The 26320-nt window shown below is 33.7% G+C and overlaps 1 protein-coding gene across 2 annotated transcripts in view; it reads right to left on the minus strand.

Moving 5' to 3' along the window:
* Nucleotides 1–26320, minus strand: part of CSTF3 (cleavage stimulation factor subunit 3) — a 66960-nt gene that overhangs the window by 36229 nt on the left and 4411 nt on the right. For both annotated transcript variants that reach the window (XM_026512156.4, XM_048213660.1), the window contains 2 exons: nucleotides 17013–17114; nucleotides 16795–16890 (listed from right to left, as the gene is read on the minus strand). In XM_026512156.4, the coding sequence (XP_026367941.1) occupies nucleotides 16795–16890; nucleotides 17013–17114 (198 nt within the window). Of the gene's footprint in view, nucleotides 1–16794; nucleotides 16891–17012; nucleotides 17115–26320 lie in introns of those variants that run through there.

Genomic DNA, 26320 nt, shown 5'->3' on the forward strand with positions numbered 1-26320 from the left:
CTATTTCTGAAACTTCAAGTAGACACATTTTCACTCTATGATTTGTGGCTCTTAATCTGCTTTCACATTTTCTATCTCATGGTCTCTTTAAGGTCTAATCTGGATTCTTCGGTTCTCTCTTCAGTGTGTCCAATCTGTTAAACGCAATTCAACCTTAACTGAAGTCTTTGCAGATCTGTTTCTGCTATATGTGGTTTCCTTACATGCTTAGTTTTTAATAATTGAAATCCTTCTCCTTGGAAAAATATTTGCGGAGATTTTTTTAATGGTTTATGATGAAGGTGCATTCTTCCAGAAAGGGTTTGAGTAAGCTCATTGGTTTATTAAGAGCCTAACTCAGGTTGAGTCCACCTTACATTCATGGTTTTTCGTTTTGTTTTTGAACCACCCAAATGCTGTTTATGTTGACCACAAATCCGTGCAAGGGCCAACTCAGTGTTGTAACATATCAGGACTTCCCCATTCCACTGCTCAGGATCACAGCAAATGTCCTCAGTCTCCTAATGTTAGGAATATAGATTTTTTTCTGGTTCACTGTCACCCTGAGTATTGCCTACACAGTTTTAAAGGGGAAGAATGTCTTGTTGAGCAGGACTTGGGCTTTGATTGTTGCCTGAGCGCCTAGAATCATTAACGACTGCAGCCTGCGTTCTCCCAGTGTGGCAAAGAATCTCAGGGTAAAAACAGCTGAGGTACTCTGCTTATCTCCCAGTGTTCCTATTCTTGTTTTCTGTATTTGTTTTCCAGTTAGTTTTTGGCCTAGCAATTCCTTACTATCAGTTCTTCAATCAGGCTTTTAAGATGTTTTTCAAATTCAGTCCAGCAGTCTTAGCTGCTTTCAATGAGAGAGCTGATCTGAGCAATCGAGCTCACCATAATACCCAAATCTTCAATATATTTTATTACCATCTAGCTTTCAAAAAACTTGGGAAAAATTGTATGCAAACTATTTTAAAAAGTAACTTAAAACTTTAAAATCCAATGTTCATTGAAACACTAAATCCCAAAGGTTAAAAAAAATAGAATTGAACTAACCAAATCTATTTCCTATATTATAGAATTCCCAAGTAAGTGTAATTCAGTTCTCTGAAACACTTTATGAACCCAGCAATTTAATACTTGCTATGCCCAAGTAAGTGAAGCTTGGGTGAAAATCACAAGAACAAAAAGTAAAATGATAATTAATATTTAACACAGAATTCTACAGCTTTTTTCAAAGACAAAAGCTAGAGTAATTCACCTTTGTATTTGTTTTCAAAAATAAATCTATATAAAGTTAAGTTTATGTATTAAACAGGTATTTGTATATTTTAATATTTAATATAATTTAATAATATTTTAATATTTGCAAAAGAATTCCCGCTCATCAATTAGATGTTGGCATTGTGTACATATACGTTAGTCAAAGTTGTGAAACGGGGTGGGGAAGAATTAGAATGTCTATGCTTTACTAATCTGACAAAACCACCTGTGAAATCTGGTCAATCAACATGTGAAAATTCAAGTTTTAATCTCATATATACATATACAAATGTCTCAGAAATTTCATTCCAATATAATACTGCTAAAACTTTATTATAACTAGTCAGGCATTTACCTCATACCAAGTTTTAAAGTTTTATCTGCAACTATTTCAGAATCACAAGCAATTTTTTTAAAGTTACCTCAAAATAGTAGGTAAATTAGTAATACCCTTTAAATTGAGTAATTCTTTAAAAACACCTTTGTGTCATACATCAAGATAATTCTAAATGTCACTGAAGCTTATTCTATAATACCTAAACAGCTGGGGGTATCAGACAAAAACACTTTCTTTGTATTTTTAGAGAAACTATAAAAACACTTCTTTTAAACCTGTTAACAGTAAAGCTATTAGACGTTTAATTTTATAAAAAAAAAGAATACATTTTGTCATAAACTGGTACCATACTCTAATTCTTAGAAGTTAAAATTCAAGGGGCGCCTGGGTGGCTCAGTTGGTTAAAGCGTCTGCTTTCAGCTCAGGTCATAATCCCGGAGTCCTGGGATCAGGCCCACGTTGGGCTCCTTGCTCAGGAAAGTCTGCTTCTCCCTCTCTCTCTGCCCCTCCCCCAAAACTCGTGCTCGCTCTAATAAATAAAATATTTAAAAAAAAATTGAAATTCGAGTTGTGACACAATATGATAATCTCAATTTTACTTCCCACTGCAATTTTTCATCCAACAAATATTTAGAGTACCACTGTATATCAAGCATTGTTCTCAGTTCCTGAAACATAACAGAGTACAAAAAACACATTATAAACACAGTAAGTAAACCATTCAGTGTATTAGGAGATGCCTATTACAGGTGGAAAAAATAGAAGAAAGATTGAGTTTTGACAAGTTACGAATGGGGTGGCAATTTTTAATTCAATAGCCAGAGCGGATCTCATGGAGAAGACAACATTTTTTCTTGAAGATTTGAAGAAAGCAGAAGATTTACTTAAGCAGCTATTTGGATAAATAACTTCAGAGCAGACAAGAGCTAATTTGAAAGAAAAGCCTGGAAGTGGGAATATGTCTAGATCATTAAGGAGGCCAGTGTGACTGAAGAGACTTTACTATGTGAATTATTTACCATACAGATATCAAGCACAAATTTTTATACTTAATCTGGTATCCCAGTATTTATTCCTCAAACTGATTATTAAAAACTAATCAACCTATCTGAATTTGACTAATACTTGATGTTCAAACATATAAAATTTACAGATATAAACTCAGTTAAAATGTATCAAATTTGTTATTACTATACCAATTTCCACTTGGAAGAGAACCCTAGTTATTGTAATAGTTTTGAAGGTTCCAGAAAATAGCCAAACTCAATCAAGCACCAGAACTCACTAATTCAATGATCAAAGTTCCAGTATAATCCTCAATTACTCTTACAGTTATAAAACCACTATTTCATGTAATACCATTCTAAAAATATAAATCATCATTATCACATCAATATAATTATTAATACTTCCCTCATTATTTCAACACATTGCTATAAGTAGACAATACTCGCACCCTAACAGATTTTTGGACTTCATAAAAATTGAAAACTTAGAAACGGCATAGATTTACCAAAAATATGTTTGGAAACCAGCTCTTGTGCTTTTTTCTTAATTTTAGCCAGTCTATATATTCCAAAAATAGCCACAAGACACCAGGACATGAGTTCCAGGGTTTTCCTCAAAATTAAGTTTCAATCTTTGACAGTAAATGTGACATTTAAAAATCTTGGTTAATTGTCCCTTTGATACAACTATCCCTTTTAGTGCACACTTGCACATTAACCTCTACGTTTAACCAAATTGAGGTAGTAAAGTCTCATAATTTTTCATTAATAGAATTCATACAACAAATAAGCAATCTTCTTTTCTGTGCATAAGTCAATCTGGAAACTCTATGTTACCGAATAAGCTAGACACTGGTATGTAGTGTCCTACGGCTGGCATTTAGTAAAAACAGATTTTACTTATGGTAAACACTTTTCTAGGAACCAAACTGTCTAAAGCAACCACTCAGGTTTTATCTACCTACAAACAAAACAAAACAAAACAAAACAAAACAAAACAAAACAAAAACTAATTTCTACCTTTGAAAGGGTTTTTTTCTCCCCCAAAAGAACACTCTGGCCAATTGTTATATTTTCCTCAAACTATATGAAGACTATTTCAGGGAATAAAAGGTATCATAGCTTCTTAATTCTCTTAGTTTCTTAAGACTGAAATGCCAAGTAAAAATTAATGAAAGCAAAAGAGAAATTTCTAACCAACATGTATCTTTCTTTGAAAAGTGAAAAGGAAACTTCCACTCAGCATCTAAATTTATGTAGGCATGATTTAAAACAAGAGCCCAGAATTATGTGCTCTCAACTTGCTATTTTCCTAGAGCAAAATTACATTCACCTTACTATTTTAGCCATTATAAAGTTTCACATATTTAGGCTTTTGCTCCAGTTCTATTTCTAACAGCTTGTGTGCAATTATTAACTATCTGGCCCATATTTTTTGTAACTGAGAAATATTTCACGTAATAGTCATAAGTCATCTGTTTGAAACAGTGGGAAGGGCTAGAAAAAAAATTCAGCTTAGCAACTATCAAGCTGTTTCAACTGCTCAAATAAAGCAATGTTCTTTTTTCTTGCCTCTGTTGAGCCTTGGCACTGGTGGTTCCCTTTGCCAGGGATTCACAAATTTCAGGCCTGTTTAAAAGTCTTGCTGTTCTAGATTTCCTGGACCAACCTCACATATTGTTTTCTCTTATCATAGCACCTATGAGCCATACTGTAATTTCTCTCCTGTAACAAATGTAAACTTGTTCACTGAGATGTTCATAGCATCTTGGTGTCTAGCATCCATTCATTCAGTAGACACTTGAGAGTTAATTCCCCCATCATCCCCTAATATATGAAGTGAAAGCAAGGCCTTAAACAAAACCTTTTCATGTATTTTGCCTGTAGCCACATAAAAACCTATGAAAATACACAGATGGCGTGGGGCCTAAAAATGTACCCAATGACTTTTTTGAGAATCTATAAATTCAACAGTTGTACTACAGAAAAATAATATAACACTTTGAGCAATTTTAATGAATATAACCCAGGCAAATACATCAACCAACATCTGTTAAGTCTTCATTCCAGTAAACATCCACTGTCCTAATTAGGGTAACTTTAAAGGCTCCACATATAAAAATACTTGCCAAAAGGATATGCTAATAAAATTCTGCATATTTTAATCTGCACAGAATCTCCTAAAGGTTAAGCTACAGTTATACTTTTCTCCCTATTCAAAAAGGATTAGAATAAGCATCACTGAATACACTGAAGTGAATTCCTACAGTTCTTCCATTATGAGAAACTTAAAACTGCAAAACTTTGTAGGCAGATAATTTGAATTTTTACATTTCATAAAGGTGTATTTAGGATCAATTGAGCAGTATCAGGAAGATGAATAAAAAGGTATTTCAGTATTCAGTGACATAGACGGGAGATGTACTCAATATTTCTTAATCTTCTAATTCTGATACACTATAAATTACCAATAACTGGAAATGTTGGTCCAGTTTCAATAACTATGACTTTCCCATTAACTGTAGGAGTTAAGATCCTCTTTCACAACTTTTAAAAAGAACACTAAATATTGTCGTGCCCCTCTGACTTCAATTTTTCATTTTTATTTTTTCATGGTTTTTTTCATAATCAAGTATTTTAAAGATTTCCCCTCTTAAAAAAACCACACACACACACACACACACTCTCTCTCTCTAAATAAAACAAGTCTATCAGAAAACTTACTTTGCAAGACTTCCACACTTCTATGGGAAGAAAAGATAACTGTTTAGTAAGCAGATATTCGGAGGCTAATATTCTTCACTAAATCCTAAATTCTGGCCTTGATTTAAGAAAATTCCATCCTAATAAAACTCATGACTGCTCATTAAGAAATAGAAGGTAAATAAATGTATTGTTCTCATATTAATGTTGAATAGTTTTAAAGAATGAGTTCTTACAAATTATAAATCCAGAAGTACTAAGATTTCTGTGTTTGTATTCAGAATTCCTTTGTTATTTGAAATTAAATCAAAATATGTAAGGCTAAAATTTTTTAAAACTGTGAAGGGTAAAAATACATAAAATAACAAACAAGAATTTTAGAAGATTTTACAAACCATAAGATGAAGCTGCATGGGAGTTACTGTACCATGCCAACTTCTAAAACATTTTTCACAATTGTATGTAGTTGTGAGTGGCTACACATAATCTGTTTTTTTCAAAGGACCAGATGCCCAGACCCAGGAATTAGAACACTGCACTATAGACCTCTTTCCCACTTATTTAAACATGAGTTTTGTTGATGCTAACGAAGTTAAATAATCTAAATCTCAGAAAAGCTGATCATCTGAAAAAAAAAGGAGGGATAATACACACCTACCTCAAAAGGTAAATTGTGATTAATCGGATATCCCACTTAAGTACTAAACACACTGCCAGAATATATTAAAGGACCAATAAATTTGAGCTATTACTGTTGAGGCCAGTAAACAGAAAAAAGGAAAAACCATTCTAAGATACAACTGAAAATCAACTATGAATTTTTAAAATGTAACTTGAACTCTTTACTTCTAAGAATCTGTTTTAGAAAAATCTTTCACCTCCAAAAATATCTTCCTCATATACATTTTTCCCTTATGTAATGTCCACAGATTTTTGTTTTCCATAAAATTTAGTTTTGTAGATCTATAATGAAAATATAACCTAAGAGAAAAACATCTGCTTATATTTAAGAACTCTAGTTCAACTCCATGCATATTTTAGGTAAGAGCTACAAAAACTATAAGTTATTACAAATGTATTTAAATTTAGAAAATAAGTTGCCTCTTAGGACCCTGGGATCATGACCTGAGCCAAAGGCAGATGTTTAATCAACTGAGCCACCCAGGCATCCCAACGTTACAACAGTTCTAAAGACAACTCTTGTCTAGAATAATGGGACTTTTCCATTTTTATAGATTATTGGAATCAACACTTGAATTCACATTAGTTTCTCCTATTCTGATGGGGTAAGGATGAAAGTGAGAAATAGAAAATCTGTGTGGTAAATTTAATTAAACACAAGGCACAGCAGAAAAAAGACCATTAGGGTTAAGCGACTGACTCTTAATGTCAGTTCAGGATCTCAAGGGTTGTGAGAACAAGCCCCAGGTCGACTCCACGATGAGCATGGAGCCTGCCTGAAATTCTTTCTCCCCCTCCGTCCCCCCACCCGTTCACATGCATGCTCTCCCTTAAGAAAAAAAAAGTTTAAAAATTGGAACACTGTAAGGGCATAAAATTCGAATAATCTCATCCATCACAGAAACAGGGAATTTTAGAAAAAAGGCAATCTGGGACAGCTGAAAAATGTAAACATGAGCTGCATATTAAGTTATATTAGAACACTACTGTTCTTTTTCAGTGTGATAATGGTACTGTGGTTATGTAATAAAATATTCTTTATTAAACAGAGAAAGACAAAGCATGTATGGCAAAACATTCAGTGAAGGTAGAAGGTGTCTAGGTATTTAATATTCATGTTATTCTTTCAACTTAGATAATTTTAGAATTCTCATAATAAAAATTTGAAAAGGGAGGGGTGCCTGGCTGGTTCAGTCAACTCTTGATCTTGGAGTCATGAGGCGAGTCCCACACTGGGCATGGAACCTACTTAAAAAAAATAAAATAAAAAGTAATAATAAATAAATGAATGGATGGCTGGCTTGCCTAAGGTGACAGGAATTCAATGGGAAGAGCTTAAAGTACAAAATCCTAGGTCACCAGATTTCAAATTCCGTGCCATTTCTATTCCTCCATACTACCCTTTATAACCTGCAAATTTCCCACATTTCTTTCAGGAAACTACCAATTCTTCAAACATCTTTTCTGCAATACCAAAAATTGACAAGGCCACTGACAGCCAGCTTTTAGGAAAATACCTCTTCCACGGTTTAAGCAACCTTTAATTGTTAATAGAGAAATTATTTCCTTTAAAATGTTAGCTTTCTAATCTGTGCCTCAAGCAGCAAAAGAAATAATTTAAGTACTTTAAAAAGATAGCATTTGCAAACACAATGAAGTACTTATCTAGATAACTTTACTCGTTTTCTAAACTGTTTTAAAGCCAAAGACGTGACGATTTAAAAAAAAAAAACACATTCTTATCTGAAGTGACTTGTGCCATTTGGCCAACTAACAAATCAAAAAGATACTCATTTTCTGTGGCTTACAGTGGTTCTCATAAAAATACAAAACTAGTTAAGTTTTTATAAATCTAATGAGTTGAACAAATGTTATCTTCCCCATGTGACTTATGACAGAATTTGAAGGCATTACTGATAAAGTATACAATCTGGTAAACTTGCTACAATCATAAACCAGTGAAATCCTGTATATCATCACTTTTCTAACTACACTAACTACCGTTTAAAAGAAAATAATGTGGAGAGGCACCTGGGTGACTCAGTCGGTTAAGCGTCTGCCTTTGGCTCAGATCCCTGTTTCTCCCTCTGCCAGCTCGGTCTCTCTCTCTTTCAAATAAATAATAAATAAAATCTCAAAAGAAAAAACCCAGTTACCATTAAAAAAAAAATGGAAAGAAAAAGTGTGGAAGTAAAGAAAAACTAGTACTTTCCAATAGTTTTCAAATATAAATAAGCTTGAAGTTTGGGTCATGAAGAGTACGTATTTACACTGAACAATAAACATAGCAAAAAAACTAGATTATCTGTCAGAAGAAAAACATCAATGATTCCTAATAGAATTGTTAACAATTTCAAATGAAGTGGGTGGCTGCTGAATGAGAAATAGGATTTTTACAGTCGTAAATTATCTCCCCATTATTTTATTAATTACGAAAGGAGAACTCGTGACTACACAATGGAGAAAATGGTCAGCAGACATCACAAATAAGGGGTAAGTGAACGTCATGTGCCCCTGGATGAGATACACAATCATCTGCAGCTTCTCAGCTACACTGTATGTAACTGAATCTAATGAGGAAATACCAAACCTAAAGTTGAAGAACAGTTCAACATCAAGAGACTAAAGAGGAATGACAACTATATACAGTAACTTTGAATAAGACACTAATTTTATTAGAAAATTGCTATAAAGGGCATGACCAGAATAATAATAAAGGCAGAACATGGACTGTAGATTAGGATTTTATTAATGGTTAAGTTTCCAGAATTTCCTAAATGTATGAGAAGATATTATTGGAAAATACACTAAAATGGGGTGCCTGGGTGGCTTAGTGGGTTAAACAGCCGACTCTTGATTTTGGGTCAGGTCATTATCTTACGGTCCTGAGATGAAGCCCCGTGTCGAGCCTAGCAGATTCTCTCTCCCTCTCCCTCTCCCTGGCTCTTTAAAAAAAGAGAAAAAAAGGAAAGAAGAAAAAAAAGAGAATATACTGAAGTATTAAAGGTTGTGATGTATGCAACCCAATCTCCTACGGCTCAGGGAAAAACAGAATTGATAAAGCGTATGTCAAATGTTAAAAACTGGCTAATCAGGGCAAAGTGTATATGAGAGTTCTTGAATTGTTCTCACAACTCTTCTGTAAGTTTAAGATATTTTCAAGAAACAAGTTAAAAAAGCAAAAATGGCAGTTTATAACCGATAAAAACAAAGTTTTAACTTGTTATTCAACCCATATAACAAAGCAGATTAAACCATGTACTCCCCAGTGACTGGCATACAATCTGAGTCTTCCACTCTAATGATTAAATAGTGCTATTTTACACATTTTCTCACCTAATAACATACCCTAATTAAGAGAACCATAAAACCCCAAGAAATCACTTAAACAAGATAAATGAATAATAATTTTAAAAAATGGTAGATGGAGTTAAAATAAATGTACAGATAATGCAGGAAATGTTTTTTGTTGACAATCTTCCCCCAAATACTTTTAAGCTCTCTCCTACAATATTGTCCATACTTTCATATTTCGTTAACGTAATGAGATTTTGACATTTAAGTGTTATGAAATTTAGATATTACTCCAGTTCTTCTACAAATATCATTGATGCAAATATTCTCAATTATAAGATGGAAAGAGCCAACTCTCCTAAGGACAGATACTGACTGGAAATAATAAAATTACCATTTCTAAAAAGTCTTATTTAAAAGCTACCAAAAGCCACTAACGGAAAAATTTTTTTAAAATAAGTAAACATTAATTAAAAATGGTTGAGAAACAATGCACTCCTCTGTGTGGTGAAAAATTCAGAAACCTGACTACAAAAATAGCTAAAAATAATGACCAGTTCTTTGTTAGAACACTCCATTTCCCATCCCCCAAAAGAATGAGTAGTACTTATAAAGACTCAAGTACTAATTAAATGAATGGATGGATATTGGCTAATCTGAAAAAATGAAGATGTGCTGGTGTTAAGTTTAAACTCTTTCAGGGAAGGGTTAAGGGTTAGTCATCAAAAAAAGCTGCAGTAATTTTAAGCCATACTCTCTAGCTTAAGTGGTCCTCCCTGAACACATGGGGCTCAGAGTTTGTACTTAGATTATATTCTCTAAATAATCAAGTTTACAGAGCTAGAAATTTGGGTTTCAAACCCAGGAATAAAGTCGGCAACTATAAAACTGTCAAAGTTCAATTAACACAACCACAACCCTGATGGCAGATCTAAAAAATAGTCACCACACTGTCAGGAATACTACCACGCACACAACAGACACTTCGAAGATTAGTTCTAGATTGATTATATATTGAGTGATCTATCACAATGTAGTCAAAAGAGCAAGCCAGGAGACTAATCACTTTATAGTACTAATACAGGTAGTATTCTGTGAGGTATGAAACACACTCACAGTAATGAGATTCAATTATTGCCCTTTTAAGCCTGTTCCTCAAACTAGATGCCAGAAACACCTATTTTCCACCTGCCCATCCTGTGGTGATCGAGTCAGCATTAATGTATGCGAACTGACAAACTTGCAGGTTTTAAAAGCTTCCAAGGTGATCCTATACCACTGTAGTTTCTAAACTTTGACTCTAACGGATATCTTATTTCACTCACATATGAGTTGGCTAAACTAATTCATCTTATCTTCCAGCTCTGAATTTTGGATTTAAATTTAATGTCCTCTTGGGGTTTAAATATACAATACTTGCATATTCAGTTTAATAAAAAAGAATTTTCGAGAAAATCCTAATCACAAAATGGTCAACACTTTTTTCCTTAAAATTCAACATGAAAAAGTTACAGAAAATGTCGCCATTAACAGACCTTTTCCCTTAACACTATGTGAGGTGATGGATGTTAACTAAATATTGTGGGTATCATTTTACTACATACGTATGTATTGAATCTTTATGTTGTACACCTTAAACTTATGCAGTGCTATGGGTCAATTGTATCTCCACACAACTGTTGGAGAAAAAAGACTATTTCCCATCTAGAAATATGTAGACTTACAATGTTATCTGTATATGCTACGACTACTATCTTGTATTTAAAAAAAAGGTCATAACTGAACATGTTCTATCACATAAATAAAAGTATTAGAAATTCTAGCTTTAAAAAAAGCTTTGGGACTATTCTATTGGCCTTACTACATTTCAAAGTATATTTCAAAACTACATTTCAATCCTGTCTTTGGCATTAGATTTTTGTTTTTTGAACTATCACTTAACATTACCAAATTGAAAATTTTTCCTTGTGGGGGTGATGGGGGTCAGGTGGGTCTCCTAGCATACAAAACGGTAAAACTTACCCCAGGTTATGGTTCCCTGAGCCTTAGAAAAGCCGTTTAGTTTCTCAACAAGTTGTATTCAAAGCAAATTCACAATTTTGTTGAAATTGCTGTGGATTCTGAATATGTGGGGGAAAAAATTTATACAGACTTCAATTTATGCCATTATAATAACTGTTTTCTGTTTCAAAGTTGCTAAGAGCATGACTGTTTAGTAATAAAAAGGTTTAAAAAGTAAATTATTTACAGCAGATAAATGCATTCTTGTCCACATTTTGAAATACAGCTTTTTGTAGACATCACCAGTATATTTTAGACATCTTCATTTCTTGGAAGTGCCTTGAATCATACTCATTCAAAAAGGAACAGCTGTTTGCAAGTTGAAAGCACACATTAAACAAAATAAAAAACAACAGACCCATTAGAAAATATTCGAGCCTTTGACTTTAAGAGGTCTTTTTCCTTGTTTTTTAAGAGAAAGTCAATTAACCACCACCTGGTTCCCTTATGCTCAAGTTAGAACCAAAAATGCACAGCACCCTCGAAAGGCTTTTCTGTTAGGATTAATTTTATTTCCAATTACGGAGGTTTTACTCCATAATATGAGGAAGGGCTTATGTGTTTGTGTTTATTCACGGATGCCATGCTGCAGCATAATTTTAATTAATACCTCTTGGAATAGGGGAGGTGGGTCGTATACCAAAACAGTCCCCTAAGATCTTGTTGATTACACAATTAAAAAAAAAAAACACTATTAGATATCATATATTAAGTATTGTTATTCCACAAATGCCCAAGAAATTTAGGCTGGAGCATCACCCACAGGGAAACTACCAACTGTGTGATCAAATAGTCCTTTTTGTTCCATAACAAATTTTAGAATATGTGTACTTTTTATTAAAATCTGGTTAGAAATGCCTTTTCCACATTTTCAGAATATACCATAGATCTTATTACACACAGTAAAGTAGAATAAGAAGAAGATGGGTTAAAAATCTGAGTCTTGGGGCGCCTGGGTGGCACAGCGGTTAAGCGTCTGCCTTCGGCTCAGGGCGTGATCCCGGCGTTATGGGATCGAGCCCCACATCAGGCTCCTCCGCTATGAGCCTGCTTCTTCCTCTCCCACTCCCCCTGCTTGTGTTCCCTCTCTCGCTGGCTGTCTCTATCTCTGTCGAATGAATAAATAATTAAAAAAAAAAAAATCTGAGTCTTTTGCAGAGGAAAAAAGATGAGCATTGCTTTTTCAATGTTTATCAGTGACTGCAAAGATTGTAATTTTGCTTTATAAAGTAGAGAAATAGAAATACACAAGCAATTAGGCTGATTAGTACAAGGTTTTGTTTAAAAATAAATCACTACATTTCACATAAAATACTAAATTATCTAGAAGACAAAGAATAGAAAACAAGAGTTTAGAAAAAAGAAATGTTATCTAAATTAACTATGTCCTTTGGCAAAACAGTTTTATTATACATTGCCTGGGTAAAGAGAAAAGCCCTCAAGGAAAAAAAAATGTATAGATCAAGTTAGTATCAGTGACAAAGCCTAAACATCTATGCTACAATAATGGAAGGGAATATGGATGGGATAAAATATTTCAATAAAACCTGAAATAAAAGTGCTACTTTTAATAGTAAACACACAAATATCTCCTTTGTTTTAAAAATAGTATGTAATTATTCAAAGCACTTTCGGATATATGATTACTCATTTCTGTGTTTGCAAGTCATTCCTGTTTTCTTTTACACCCCTACACTACATTTATACATGCATTTAAGAAACTATAGGTTAAAGATCATGTTGTGTTTTAGAGTACAATCTGAATAATCACACAGACATGGACCAACATTTATTACAAACAGGAAAAGAGCAGATCTATAAGAAAAGAGTACAGATTTTTTAAAAAGAGATTGCAAGCTGAAGTATAGAAAAGAAATTATAATCTATATGATAATGCAATAGTTTTATCTGCATTTAAAAAATCACATTGCTCAGTATATACAAAACATTATAACAGTAGTTTGAACTGCTACTTAGAGGAATTAAAACAGTATTGACAGCGGAGAAGTTTATTTCAATTTAGGTCACTCATGTTCCATCCTGAGTTCACTTCCATTTTCCAAGAAGAAAGGTATTTTTTAAGAGTCATTTTTCCCAAGTAGAAAGGTTATTTTGAAAAACTGAAATGTATACTTTACAACCCATTTTATAATAGGATTCATGTTTTTAAAATTTTTTAAATAAAAAGCAATCAATTCTCTACATACTTTTATTAAAGAATTACAGCTTTCACAGATAGCAAAATACATTGTTGCTATTACCAGAAGCATTACCTTCTTCATTTCTCCTTCAGCTACCAATAAAAATCATGTTCCTTTCATAGGAAAATTTCTTATGAATGTGGCTCAATTCAAAACAAATTACTTCTACGAGTAAGATACTGTAGCTTATGTGCTGTCATACTGATTACCTAGCTACATGAAAAGCTACAGAAACCACAAGGGGAAAAAAGAACTTAAAAAAGAATATGGCAAAACCATAAATGTTCTCAATTTTGTGATATTTAGCAACCCTTCTGACCCCTAAAAAAAGTGGTTCTTTAAAAAGCAATGAGGCTCTGACTGGGTATTCCACTTAATTCTGATGTTTCTATATAATTAACATATGTAACACTAAAGTAATCTGGCCTAATTCTGAACTTACATAATTATAATAAATACACAGATGCTGATCCTAAATGTCCTTTCATTAGAACCAGAGAACTTTATCTCCAACAATTTCTATGCTTTAGCAAAAAACGAAAAGTGGGTAATGAATTAAGAATGATAGTTTAATAAAGCTATCTTTTAATTTTACACAAGTAGCTAGGTACTGCAGATGCCACTGATGAGAAAAGCTGATATACTGGCAAACATGAAAAATATCAGATTAGTGTCATTAACGTCTTTAATAAAAATTATATTATACTCTCATTTGCAACTGATGTTGATGTTTCAAATTTAAAAGCAAAAAAACCAAAAAATCGCTCTTTGCTAACTTTGTTCTGAAGTAGGATTTACAAATTTCTCTGGGGAAGCAAAATTATCTCTTGTTATCAATGATGTATGTATTTTCATCTGAAAAGAACTAAATGTATTTGGACTCACACACATAGGTCTGGCTGACCATAAATAAATGAAACATACTTTTCCCACCACGAAGTACTGAGTTACAACAAATGTATCAAAAAAACTTTATTTTCTTGAGAGTGCATACAAAATGTTATGTAAACACTGTTAGTATTACCTTTAATGTGAAGACATTCTTATTATTACTTCAGATTTCAATGTATTATAAATAGGTAATGTGTCTCCTCCAGAAACATTAAAGGCCACACTGGGTGATATGACCAAAGAAAACTTTAGCCTCTTACAGGCTAAACAAAGTACAAAATATGAAAATAAAAAAATAAAGAGCATATAAGGAAAGAGAAAAACACAGCTCAGGATACGCATTTCTGAATCAGCATTTTAACATTTTAATTCCTAAACCGAAAATGTCAATTTTACAAAACACACATATATATATTCTTTACCATTTTTTCCTCAAAAGATGTTTTATACATACATTCATATTTGTGTGTGTATGTGTGTGAAATAACTGCAAATATTACCAATTAAATAAATCAGGCAACTGCTAGCAGCTCTGAAATATTAAATGAAATGAGCTTGTTATTATTTGGACAATTTTCAGCCCCTTGAAATAACATCTGGTCTTAGGATTCTTTTTTAGAATGCAGTTGGTATTTTTAGCTAGAAATGGGAGAAACAGACTGTGTTCATACTCACAGAATGGAGTATCTAACTGCCAATTTCAGTTTAACTTATGCTATAATAAAATGCATGAATAAATACCTGAATATTTGAGAAATTTCTAAAACTAAAGTACTACTTCGTTATACAAAAACTATTATGTATCAATTATGTTCATTTCTGATGAGTTTGCATATAAGCTAATGTGTTTGTGAAATCAAACTGGAATGCAGACCAAGTACAGGTGATCCAGGTTCCTTGCTTTAATGAGTATTACAAAGCAGCACTGGGTTCAGCATACTTCAGACAGCCCTACTCACTCACCTGGTGAATTCCATGCCAGTCTACTCTGATGATAAAATATATTAAGGAAAGAAATGGTCCCAAAGGATAAGTGACGAAACCTTAAGGATATGGTCTTGGGCAAAAACCACAACCAAACTCCACGTAAGGTACAATCTCTCACACAAACACACATACCACATACACAACCACACAAAAAAAATTTAACACACACACACACACAATGTTCCTGCTATTCTCCAGTAATTCCCTCCCACTCCCAAAGTAATATACTATAAACTATAGCACAAATACAGTAAGTACACTGTAGCCTCAATTTAAACTGGCTGTTGGTTGGGTCCATCATGAGGAACACATCACAGGCAGCACTGTGTTGTGAAGTCTGTTTAGTACTACTGATGACTAAAGCCCTCTGAATAGGTCCAAAACAGACCCATGTATTATCAGATTTTAGTCATTATGGAAAATGTTATGATGAGGCTGCAGTGTATTTGATTAGACTGAGAATTTATATTAAAAAATTAACATTCAAAATAAGAATACTTCATAATATAAGTTATAAGAAGAAATGAATAGAATTTTCACTGTAATGTGGATACTATTCCCATCTCACCCCTTCCATCTTGTTAAATTATAACCTGAAAGATGATTACTTGGTGCCACTGGTATCAATACATTAACGCTTTATTATCATCTTGACTGCTAATTCCAGTTGTCAAAAATGAACATTTCCCTTCTAATCATAATCAAGAATGAGGCCCTTACTCTTTAAAATAAACATGCCTGACTTAAAATTTCAAGATAGTTAGAAAGCAAGAAAAAGAAAAAAGTATCATTGGGTAAATTATGATTACACAGATTTGAATCGCATTAGCTTATTCCTGAATAATGTAAACTTTATCCTATTAAAAAACCTTATCTTTAAATTACCGAAATGCTTACATTTATTGACAAACCATGCATTTCACAAAATTAAAACCTAACATAATTTTTCACCTAACATGTTTCATTTCACCACTCAATATAGTTACCCTATGAAACTAAGTTAACATTTCTGTATTTTCTTATAATACCATTCATATTAGTTTGTAAGTAGGAATAAAAAGAAAATGAGTTCTAAATAAATGACACAGGAGGCAATAAATTGACACATGACAAGTAAATAAAAGGCTAAAGCACTCCAATACCATTGAAACTGTTTTAATGTTGTTGCAACTCCAAAATGCAACAATCATCAGCTTGTAAAGACCCAAATTTCAAAAATTCATTTTAATTACTCCTTCAAACCTATTTTACAAAATAAAGGCAAGAGACATTTAAATCCTCCTTGTCCTAGTTGTGCTATCTATGTTCCTAACTTGTTTTCTATCATTCTAGTGTATGCTGCAATTCCCATCAGATGCTATATAAGAAAAAATAAAAATAAAATATTAACCTCTGCTTCAATGTATAGTTTCCAGAATCTGCCAGAACTGGGGAACTGGGCAACAAGGCGTTCATAAGTCTTCCGTGCTTTGTCTATAGGTTGATTCTAAAATTGAAAACCAATAAACAGCATTTACAATGTTAGGATTATGAAAATATTATTTACTGCAGAACCAAGTAGTGTGATTGGACCCATAGAGAAGGAAATGTAATCCTATATCACTAAACCTGTGCCTCTCGAATGAGAATGCTCCAAGCGTCAAGGTCATATGGATTCTCTTCTAATTTCTTTTCGGCTTTCTTCACCTTCTCTGGGACATACTCAGCTGCCTGGGGGAAAGAAAAATAAGGAACTGATGTTACTGTTTTAAAAGTTTCATGCCTAATTTAATTCAAGCACAGTTATCAGTCCCCAATACAAGCATAAAAATGTCCTCTTACAAAAGAGGCCTGCATTTTCTACAATCTGTATATACTATGCTATCATAAGTCACCTGCATAAAAACAAAATTTAGTGATCACATACTTTTAAAAGCCATTATTATAGTTAAACAAACCCATCTTTTACATTAAATATAGAGCAGCCGTTCTCAAGCTTTGTGGTCTCAGGATCCCTTTTATATTCTTAAAAATTACTGAGTATGCCAAAGAGCTTCTATGTGATTACTTCAATATTTACTACAATAGAAATTAATGCTGACAAAAATATTAAATATTTATCCATGTACAATAAAAATTATTTACATGTTAACAGAATACTTTTATGCAAAATAAATTTAAAAATTCAGTGAGAATATCCTTATTTTATATATTTGCAAATCTGTTTAGTGTCTGATTTTTTTAAAATGTAGTTGGATTTTCCTATCTGCTTCTGCATTCAATGTGCTATCACACCATGTAAAAATTCCACTGCACTCTCACGAGAGATTAAGAGTGAAAGGGCAAAAAAAGTGTTTTAAATTTATTATGAAACTGAACTCACAGATCCTCTGAAAGTCTGAGGAACCTCCCGGGTCCCTGGACCAATTTTGAGAAACACTGCTATAGAGCATTCATCCTGAGCCACAAAACGAAAAGCATGAAATGACATGGAAATTGTATTTTGATGTAAAAAATGTTTAAAATCATGTTTAAAAAAATGATTCACAAATTGTATATACAGCATCATTAAAACTATGAAAAAGAAATTTGCAGTAAGAGATTTGTAAGATCATACTAAAACGTTTAGTGGTCACGTGTGGGTGATAGTTTTTTATTATAAAAATATAATCTTCAAAAAAGTAATGTCTAAAATAGCCAGCACCTGAGGCAAAAATACAAGTACTACTTCTCAAATTGTTGTTCAGAATACCACTTTGTGCCACAAAAAGAAAGTGATATTCAAGTAAGTCAGATAAATGTTAATTTATAAAAGTTGTTTTGTCTTTTTGCAGGACTTCTTGGATCTATAATATGGCAATACACAATAATACTCAAGAGAAGATGGGGGAAATACTGCCCCAACAGCTTTCTTTTTTTTCAGTGCCAATTAACATCTCATAGAAAAAGAACATCAAAACTCCAGTTGGGAAAAAATTTTTAGTCATGGGTTTAGGGAAATAAATACACCTGGAAGAAATATACACTTCTTTGGAATAAATCAGTGTCTACCACTAATAAGTCTACATTTTATTTAGAAAGAAAAACATGTTTTAAAAGACCAATGTAATTTTGTATGAAACTTATATTTTACTAATATATAAGAGCTCTGTAAGTAGGCTAGCTCAAGAAACTAAAACTGGAAAAGTTTAATAGAGGAGGATTACTGGCCCCAATCACATATTAAAACACAAAATGACACGGCAAAATGGTTTGGTAATGGTTCATGAATTACTGGTTCATGATGGTTGAGAAAGAGAATGATATATGGAAAATTAACAAATAAAGGTGATATTTCAAATCAGAATACTGGCTTATTCAATGTACGGTGTTAGAATAAATGTATAATCATCTATTAGAATAACTGCAGTGAACTTTATCAAAATAAAGTTCAATTCCTATTTAACCCTTTCTACCAGAGTCAATTTCAGGTAGATCAAAGATTTCAACACTAACAACAAAAAAGAACTAGAGGAAAACATACTGAAATGGATCTTTAAGGCTTTTCAGAAGCCTTTGAAGAGAGTACACTTAATTCTGTTTAAATTGTGCATGAAAAAGTATAATAAAAGTCAAAAGACAAGCCTAAAAAATATCCAACATATTTGACAGAGTACTAAATGTATTCATGTACGGTCAATAAAAGACCAGCAACTCACAAAGAAAATGGGCAATGTACTGGAATAGTTCATAGAAAAAGAAATACAAATGTAAACCGTAAGACAGGGATCCAAAGTGTTTTATAATCAACACTGCACTGGAAAGGGTATGTAAAAACAAATATTCTCACATTGTTGGCAGGGGCAAGTAGCAATGTGATCAAAATTTAACATGAATGTCTGACTCTGAATTCCACTTCTGGCTATTTCTCCTACTGTACACATGCACAAAGATGTATACTGAAGAACAGTCAACTACTCAGCTGTTTGCTGTTGCATAAAACTAGAAATAATTAAAATAATCACATACAAAAGAACTGACTAAATAAATTATGGAACCTGTAGCCACCAAAAAGAACAGAGCAGGGCAGGTCTATAGACAGCAACACAGAACTATTTCCATAATACTGGGTGTAAAAAAAAATTGGAGGTGAGGGACGCCTGGGTGGCTCAGGCGGTTAAGTGTCTGCCTTTGGCTCTGGTCATGATCCCAGGGTCTGACTGAGTCCCGCGTCAGGCTCCTTGATCAACGGGAAGCCTGCTTCTCCCCTCTGCCTGCCAATCCCCCTGCTTGTGTCCTCTCTCTCTGACAAACAAACAAAATCTTAAAAAAGGAAAATTGGAAGTAAGCTGGGGAGAGACAAACTCGCAGAAACACTCACTTTACAATGTATATACTCTTCTGGTTGAATTTTTACTATTCACCTGAGAAATATTTGCTCAGTGCCCAGAATGTGCCACACATTGTTGAAGGGACACTTTGAGATACAATAAAATAAAGACTTCTCCTTTCAAAGAGTTTACTTACTTCTTGAAAAAACTTAAGAAAAATATTTTAAAATAAAACTAGGATCTTAGTTTTTAAGATACCAACTATGAAATGTTAATGATAAAATAGGAAGTGAGATACAGGAACTTTAAATCGGAAACTAAAAAACAGCTAAGCTGTACTTGAATTGCTTTAGTCAATCAATACTAACAACTAGTGTTTCAAAGCAGTCTGATGGGAGGTCTATTCACTCAAGATCCACCTGCTGAAAATTAACCTACCAAATTAGGTAACATATACCATAATCTGTAAAAGAACAGAGAAAACTCAAAAGATGGCATCTAATATTCAACGAGCAAAATCACAGCAAGAAGTATAAATGTACCCTTGCTAAATAAGTCACTCCTTTGTGATTCTCAACCCTGGCAGCACATCAGAATCACCTGGGGAAAAGATGTGCAAGCCCCACTATATAGACCAATTAAGTGAGAATCTCTAGGAACAAGCCTGAACCATCACTACTTTTATTTTTTATCACTATTTAAAAAAAAAACCCAAACTCCCCAGATGGTGCTAATGTGCAGCCTCAGGTGAAAACCATAGCTCTCCAAGGGTTTCCTAACCCTTTTTGGTGTCCCAGAACTTTCCAAAGACTTTCAGTAGACTTACTGAAGCCTATAGGCTCTTTCTCAGAATAACGTTCTTCCCTCTCTCTTTTTTTTTTTTTTTAAAGTAGGCTCTACATCCAATGTGGAGCTTGAACTCACAATCCCAAGATCAACTGTCACATGCTCTACTGACTGGGCCAGCCAGGCACCCCTCTCAGAATAATGTTCTTAAATACACAAAATAAACTATGTGAGACTTCAGAGGAAACCAATTATACTGAAATATAATTACTGAAATATTTTTAAACAAAGTTTTACACAGTAATAGATACTTAACACATTAAATAACAGGATCTAGCAATGAGTCTAGTGATGAGGACAATAATATCTGGAATATTTATGTCCAGTTACAGTTGTTGCTAACACTGCTATTGTGGTTTCTTGTCTACGTTCATAATGGAAGGAAAGGTTCAATTTCAGTTAGAGATTAGTAAAAATAAAGACTTTTATTCTCCCCATCCAACTTCACAGAACCCCTAATATTCTAACCAGACACCTAGGGGATGGGGTTAACAATGGACCTAAGAACCCATGCAAAGGATGCTGGATAGCAGATGTTAAAAAAATGCATTAATCACTCCTTGTTAAGTAATAACCCCATTTCATAATAAGAAATATAACTAAATTACATAAATCTACCCAAAGTCCAGTTAGAATCTGAAAGAACCATGGCTCAGCTCTTTTCAAATCTGTTACACTCCTCAATATTTTCCTCTTGCCAAGGGTGTAGTTAAATGTTCATAAAACAATCTACATAGATAATTCTCAATCAAGTGCATTAATTAACAAGGAAGCTAACCAAAATGGCCAAGAATACACTGTGGTAGTTATGGCCACATTTAATTCCTACAATAAAAAGTCATTTATCATCATGAACCAGTTGGGTAGCCAAGAGCATAACACTTTTGTTCTCTTGCCTGGGCATATTTCTATAGGGCAAAGGAAATTTAAACAGTTTTCTAGTATTCCACAAGGGGACTGGACCTCCATAAGGAATGGAATTGTATTACTATTTCCTTAAATCTACTGCTGGATCAGAGGAATAGGTCAGTTTAAGAAAATTTAGGACAAGTTTCCAGTGCTCATTTGAAATGGAATGAGGTCGGAACTCTGTTTAGTATAGCGAAAGAACAGCTGTCCCATGGTTACACGTCCCTAAAACTTATTACAATAAGATAAGAAATTCTATCAAAAATCCAGCTTTTGCCTTTGGAATAAACTATGACCCCACTATCATTCTTTAGGGAATGTTAATGGAGAGTGGGATGGAACCCCAAATCAAATGACCAGGGCAAAAGCTGGAGTAGTTCCCAAGGCACGCATTACCAATTATCAGTAGGACTTTGGGAATGCTTTGATATGCATAATTTTAAAAACCAGAAAATAACACAACTGTATGGTGTATACAGAGATACACACCAACATACGCTATTTCAAAGGGGTACAAAACCCAGAAAAATGATGTACTTTTTTTTTTGGTATAAGGAAAAAATGTTACTCAGGAACTATTTCTAGCAACTGTTCTATGAATTGTTTTTCTAGTAGTAGGGTATTGCTAACATGACAACTAACTTATTTTCTCTGTGAATAATAACAAGTGTACAACTGGCTAAAAGTATGAAAGAAGGGTAAATCCATTACATGCGACCTTTTAAAATTTTCCCTTTAATAATGTTTTTAAGGCATAATCATACACAAGTCACTCATTTAAAGTATACAATTCACAATAAATTTTTTTAAAAACATCTTAGCACCCAATAAGAACCATCCTAATAGCCATTACCTTTCCCAAACCCCTAGTCCTAGGCAACCCCAAACTACTTTCGGTCTCCAGAGACATGCAGGTATTTCATGTAAATGGTATCATACAAACATGTGTTGTTTCTAGCTTTTACTTTGCATGTTTCCAAAGTTCATGTTTCATCATGTATCAGTATTTTCCTAATGCCAAGTAAAACTCCATTGTATGGATAATCCCACAAATCCCACATTTTATTTATCTGTTGATGGCCATTTGGATTGTTTCCAGTTTTTGAGTGGGGTTCATTTTGTGTTTTTCATACACACACACACACACACACCCCTACAGGTGAAACTGCTAGGTCATATGGTACTTCTATTTTTAACATTTTGAAGAACTGCGAGACTGTTTTCCAAAGTTATCGAATCATTTTACATTCCGACCAACAGTGTTAAAAGAGGGTTCCAATTGCTCCACATCCTCACCAACACTTGTCTTTTGATGATTATGACCATCCTACTGGGTATCAAGTGGTAACTCACTGTGGTTTGGGTCTACATTTCTCTGATCACTAATGAAGTTCAGCATTTTTTGATGTTCTTACAGGCCATTTGTCTTTGCAGAAATGTCCTTTCATATTTTTTTTAAAGATTTTATTTATTTATTTGACAGAGATAGAGACAGCCAGCGAGAGAGGGAACACAAGCAGGGGGAGTGGGAGAGGAAGAAGCAGGCTCATAGTGGAGGAGCCTGATGTGGGGCTCGATCCCACAACACCAGGATCACGCCCTGAGCCGAAGGCAGACGTTTAACTGCTGTGCCACCCAGGCGCCCCGTCCTTTCATATTCTTAGCCCATTTTTAATTGGGTTATCTTTTTATTGTTGAATTGCAAGAGTCTTTTGTATTATAGATACAAGTCCCTTATTAGATAATCAGATTTTCAAGAAGTTTCTCCCATTATGTGGGTTTTTTCACTTTCCATGTTTAATCATTTGTTATGTGAAGCCAACCCAGAGAAACAGAATTTGACAAGGGCCTCACAGGCACTATACACTATCTCAATGGTTCTCAAACTTTTTGTAAAGAATCACTCTACATTCTTAAAAATTGAAGAACCAAACAAAAAATTTTTTAAAATGTGGGCTACACCTATCAATATTATATTAGAAATTAAAATTAAGAAAGTTTTTTAGTTCATTTTAAAATAATTTTATTTAAAAATATTTTCAAAAAAAATAATAATTAGTGAAAACAACAGCAGTTTTATGTTTTTGTGATTCTTTGAAGTCCAGCTGAAAAGAAGACGTTATCTGCTTCAGCTTGCAATCTACTGCAATATATTGTTTTGGATGAATCATGACTATATAACTACAGTTATGAAGTATATGACTACATATGTTGTTGGGAAAGGGAAAAGCACTTTTAATAGCCTTTTCATATAATTGTGGATAGCTCATGTAGCCTCTGAAAAACTCTAAGTTAAGCTTTACTGAAACTGCAAACCAGTTTCTATACGGCAGCTTAACTAATATTAAGGGGTTGATTAATCGGGGGTGCGTGGGGGGGGATTACAAACATGATCAATGACTGAAAGAATAAAATAATCTAATTTATTTTGCCCATTCCCACCAAGGAAGTACAACTTTCACAGAAAAAAAGGTAGTTCTCCTCCAAATGGCTGTTTTTGTGGTAAATGGGGAGGGTGTGATGCTAGACGTCATGCTGAAATTTTAAAAATAAAGATCAGCGAATATTTAACCCAAGGGATAAAACATCAAAAGTACAGGGGAGAAGATGGTAAGTTAAAAGATTTAAACCTATATAAACAGTTTTTGACCATGACGAACAGAACTGGAGGATGAGTCTCTAACATGGTTTTGTAATGAGTATTTTCCACTATTAAGGGTAATGACTGACTAAATATACTACAGAGAGGAAAACCATAAAATACTATCAAAAGCCGAACATCCTCAAATAATCTGCAGTTTCTTCTCCACTTATTTTATCAAGAATGTATTCAAAAATAACTTTTAAGGTTCAGATATCTTCAACCCCTACGTGGTTTGCAAGCTTTCGATTACATAAAAACCACCTGTGGTACTTGTTTCAAACGAAGATTTCAAGTCTCACACAATCTGTTATAGTAAGTCTGAAGTTAAGGTGCATGCACATATACTTGTATAGAGCACCTAAGTGGTGATGCTGCAATGGACCATGGACTCCATTTGGAGGAAACACTATCTAATCTATCTGTTCTGTAAATACATTTTTCCAAATGTTGTTTCTTTAAAAATAAAGTAACATCAGATCTAAGTCAATTTTTTTTCCTAAAACATTAATAAAGCTGAATAAATTATACTATCTGTGTGAAGTCTTTCGTCTCCCTTGGTAGTTAACCTTTATTCAAAATTAAAAATAGACCAGTAGAACTTTGCAAGACTATCCGCAAGCAGTAATTGAGACGATTCATATGGCTAGAGAATAAGGCAGTTTATGTGACAGGTGACATCAGGACTGAATGACAGTTTAGTCCTGTGTGTGTTCCCTTACCAGTGCAACAGAACTCTGTCAGATTTTTTTTTTGGTAAATGAATCTGAGTATGTATCCTTCATATAATCCCTTCGACCTTTCCAGAGACTAAAAATTTACTAAACACGTAAACAATTCAAAACTTGAGAAAAAACAGGCTAAAGACTATTGATCCAAATGATACTTATCATATTTGCTTATTAAATCTGCTATTCATTCCCTAGGAAACAAATAGACGCGAACTACAGATAAAAATCTCAATCTTTTAGAATTCAAAAAATGTGTCTTTGGACCAAAAGTAGCCAAGATATTAATTCACTAGATAAACTAAGTAAAACATTAGAACATAATCAGGACATAGTTTTGTCCTCCTGGCTTTATTCAGTGTTTACTGATTATAAACTATCCATTAATCTAAATATTTGCTAATTCAAATCCCTTTTTACATCAATTCTCACACCATTACCAACTGCCCGGCAAAACAAAACAGAAAGACTCAAATTCAAAGCTAGGTCTTGCTAAAGAGAAAAGATTTAGAGACAATGGCAGAAAAGCTTAAAACTATGCTGTTTTGTCAATATCCACTTAATAGGTACAAAAATCTCAACCCAGATTTTGCAATTCTGGAAAGTTTATCTGGGATGTAAGCTGTACTTCTGAAACTCCTATATTCTTAATGCTGAAGGAACACACAGCACCCTTCTATTGTACTAAGGAAAACTAATACATACACAGATCAATCTCTCTTATGAACAATTATTGCCAACTAGAGTATTCTACATGGTCGAAATATTAACAATAAAGATGAACTCAATTTTGGCTGCCCCCAAACTGTTATACCAAGTATCACAACAGGAGGAAAAGTAGGAAAGATTGTTAAAAACACATAAAACTAACTGGGCCCTAAGAACACATCGTCTAATACACATACTTGGCCCTTTCCCCTCCCTATTCTTAACCGCTCCCCCTTCCACTTTGACTTTATTCTTTTTTTTAAAACAAGATTTTATTTATTCATTTGAGAGAGAGAGCGCGCGCGCACAAGCAAGGGGAGAGGCAGAGGGAGAAGCAGACTACCCGCTGAGCTGGGAGCCTGACGCAGGCTCTATCCCATGACCTGAGCCACCCAGGCGCCCCTCCACTTTGGCTTTAAAGTTGTTTTGACAATACCATTCATTATCTTTTAACTGCTAGGAAGTACTAATGGTTACCCAACAAAACCTTAAACCAGGTTTCAGGTTTCAACACCGTATGTGTTTCATCTTTCATCTTAATAAGTATATAGCAGGGAACATTTTTCATTATTTTCCATATTGTCCCAAACTTATTTTTCACCAAAAGACAACGATTTATGGCCTCAAGTTCCCCTCTTTAAGAACTACTGATAATTATGCTTCTTCAAGTCTTGCAAATTTTCCAAAGTGAGGATCATTTTGTTTATATTATAGGCCTTCCTAATCCTAGGTAGGTTATGTATTGTTTTAAAAATGAAGTCTTATTTCTAAAAGATGTGTGCAGAAACAGAAGTT

Source organism: Ursus arctos, unplaced genomic scaffold (assembly GCF_023065955.2).
Source record: "Ursus arctos isolate Adak ecotype North America unplaced genomic scaffold, UrsArc2.0 scaffold_23, whole genome shotgun sequence".
NCBI classification, from domain to species: Eukaryota; Metazoa; Chordata; class Mammalia; order Carnivora; family Ursidae; genus Ursus; species Ursus arctos.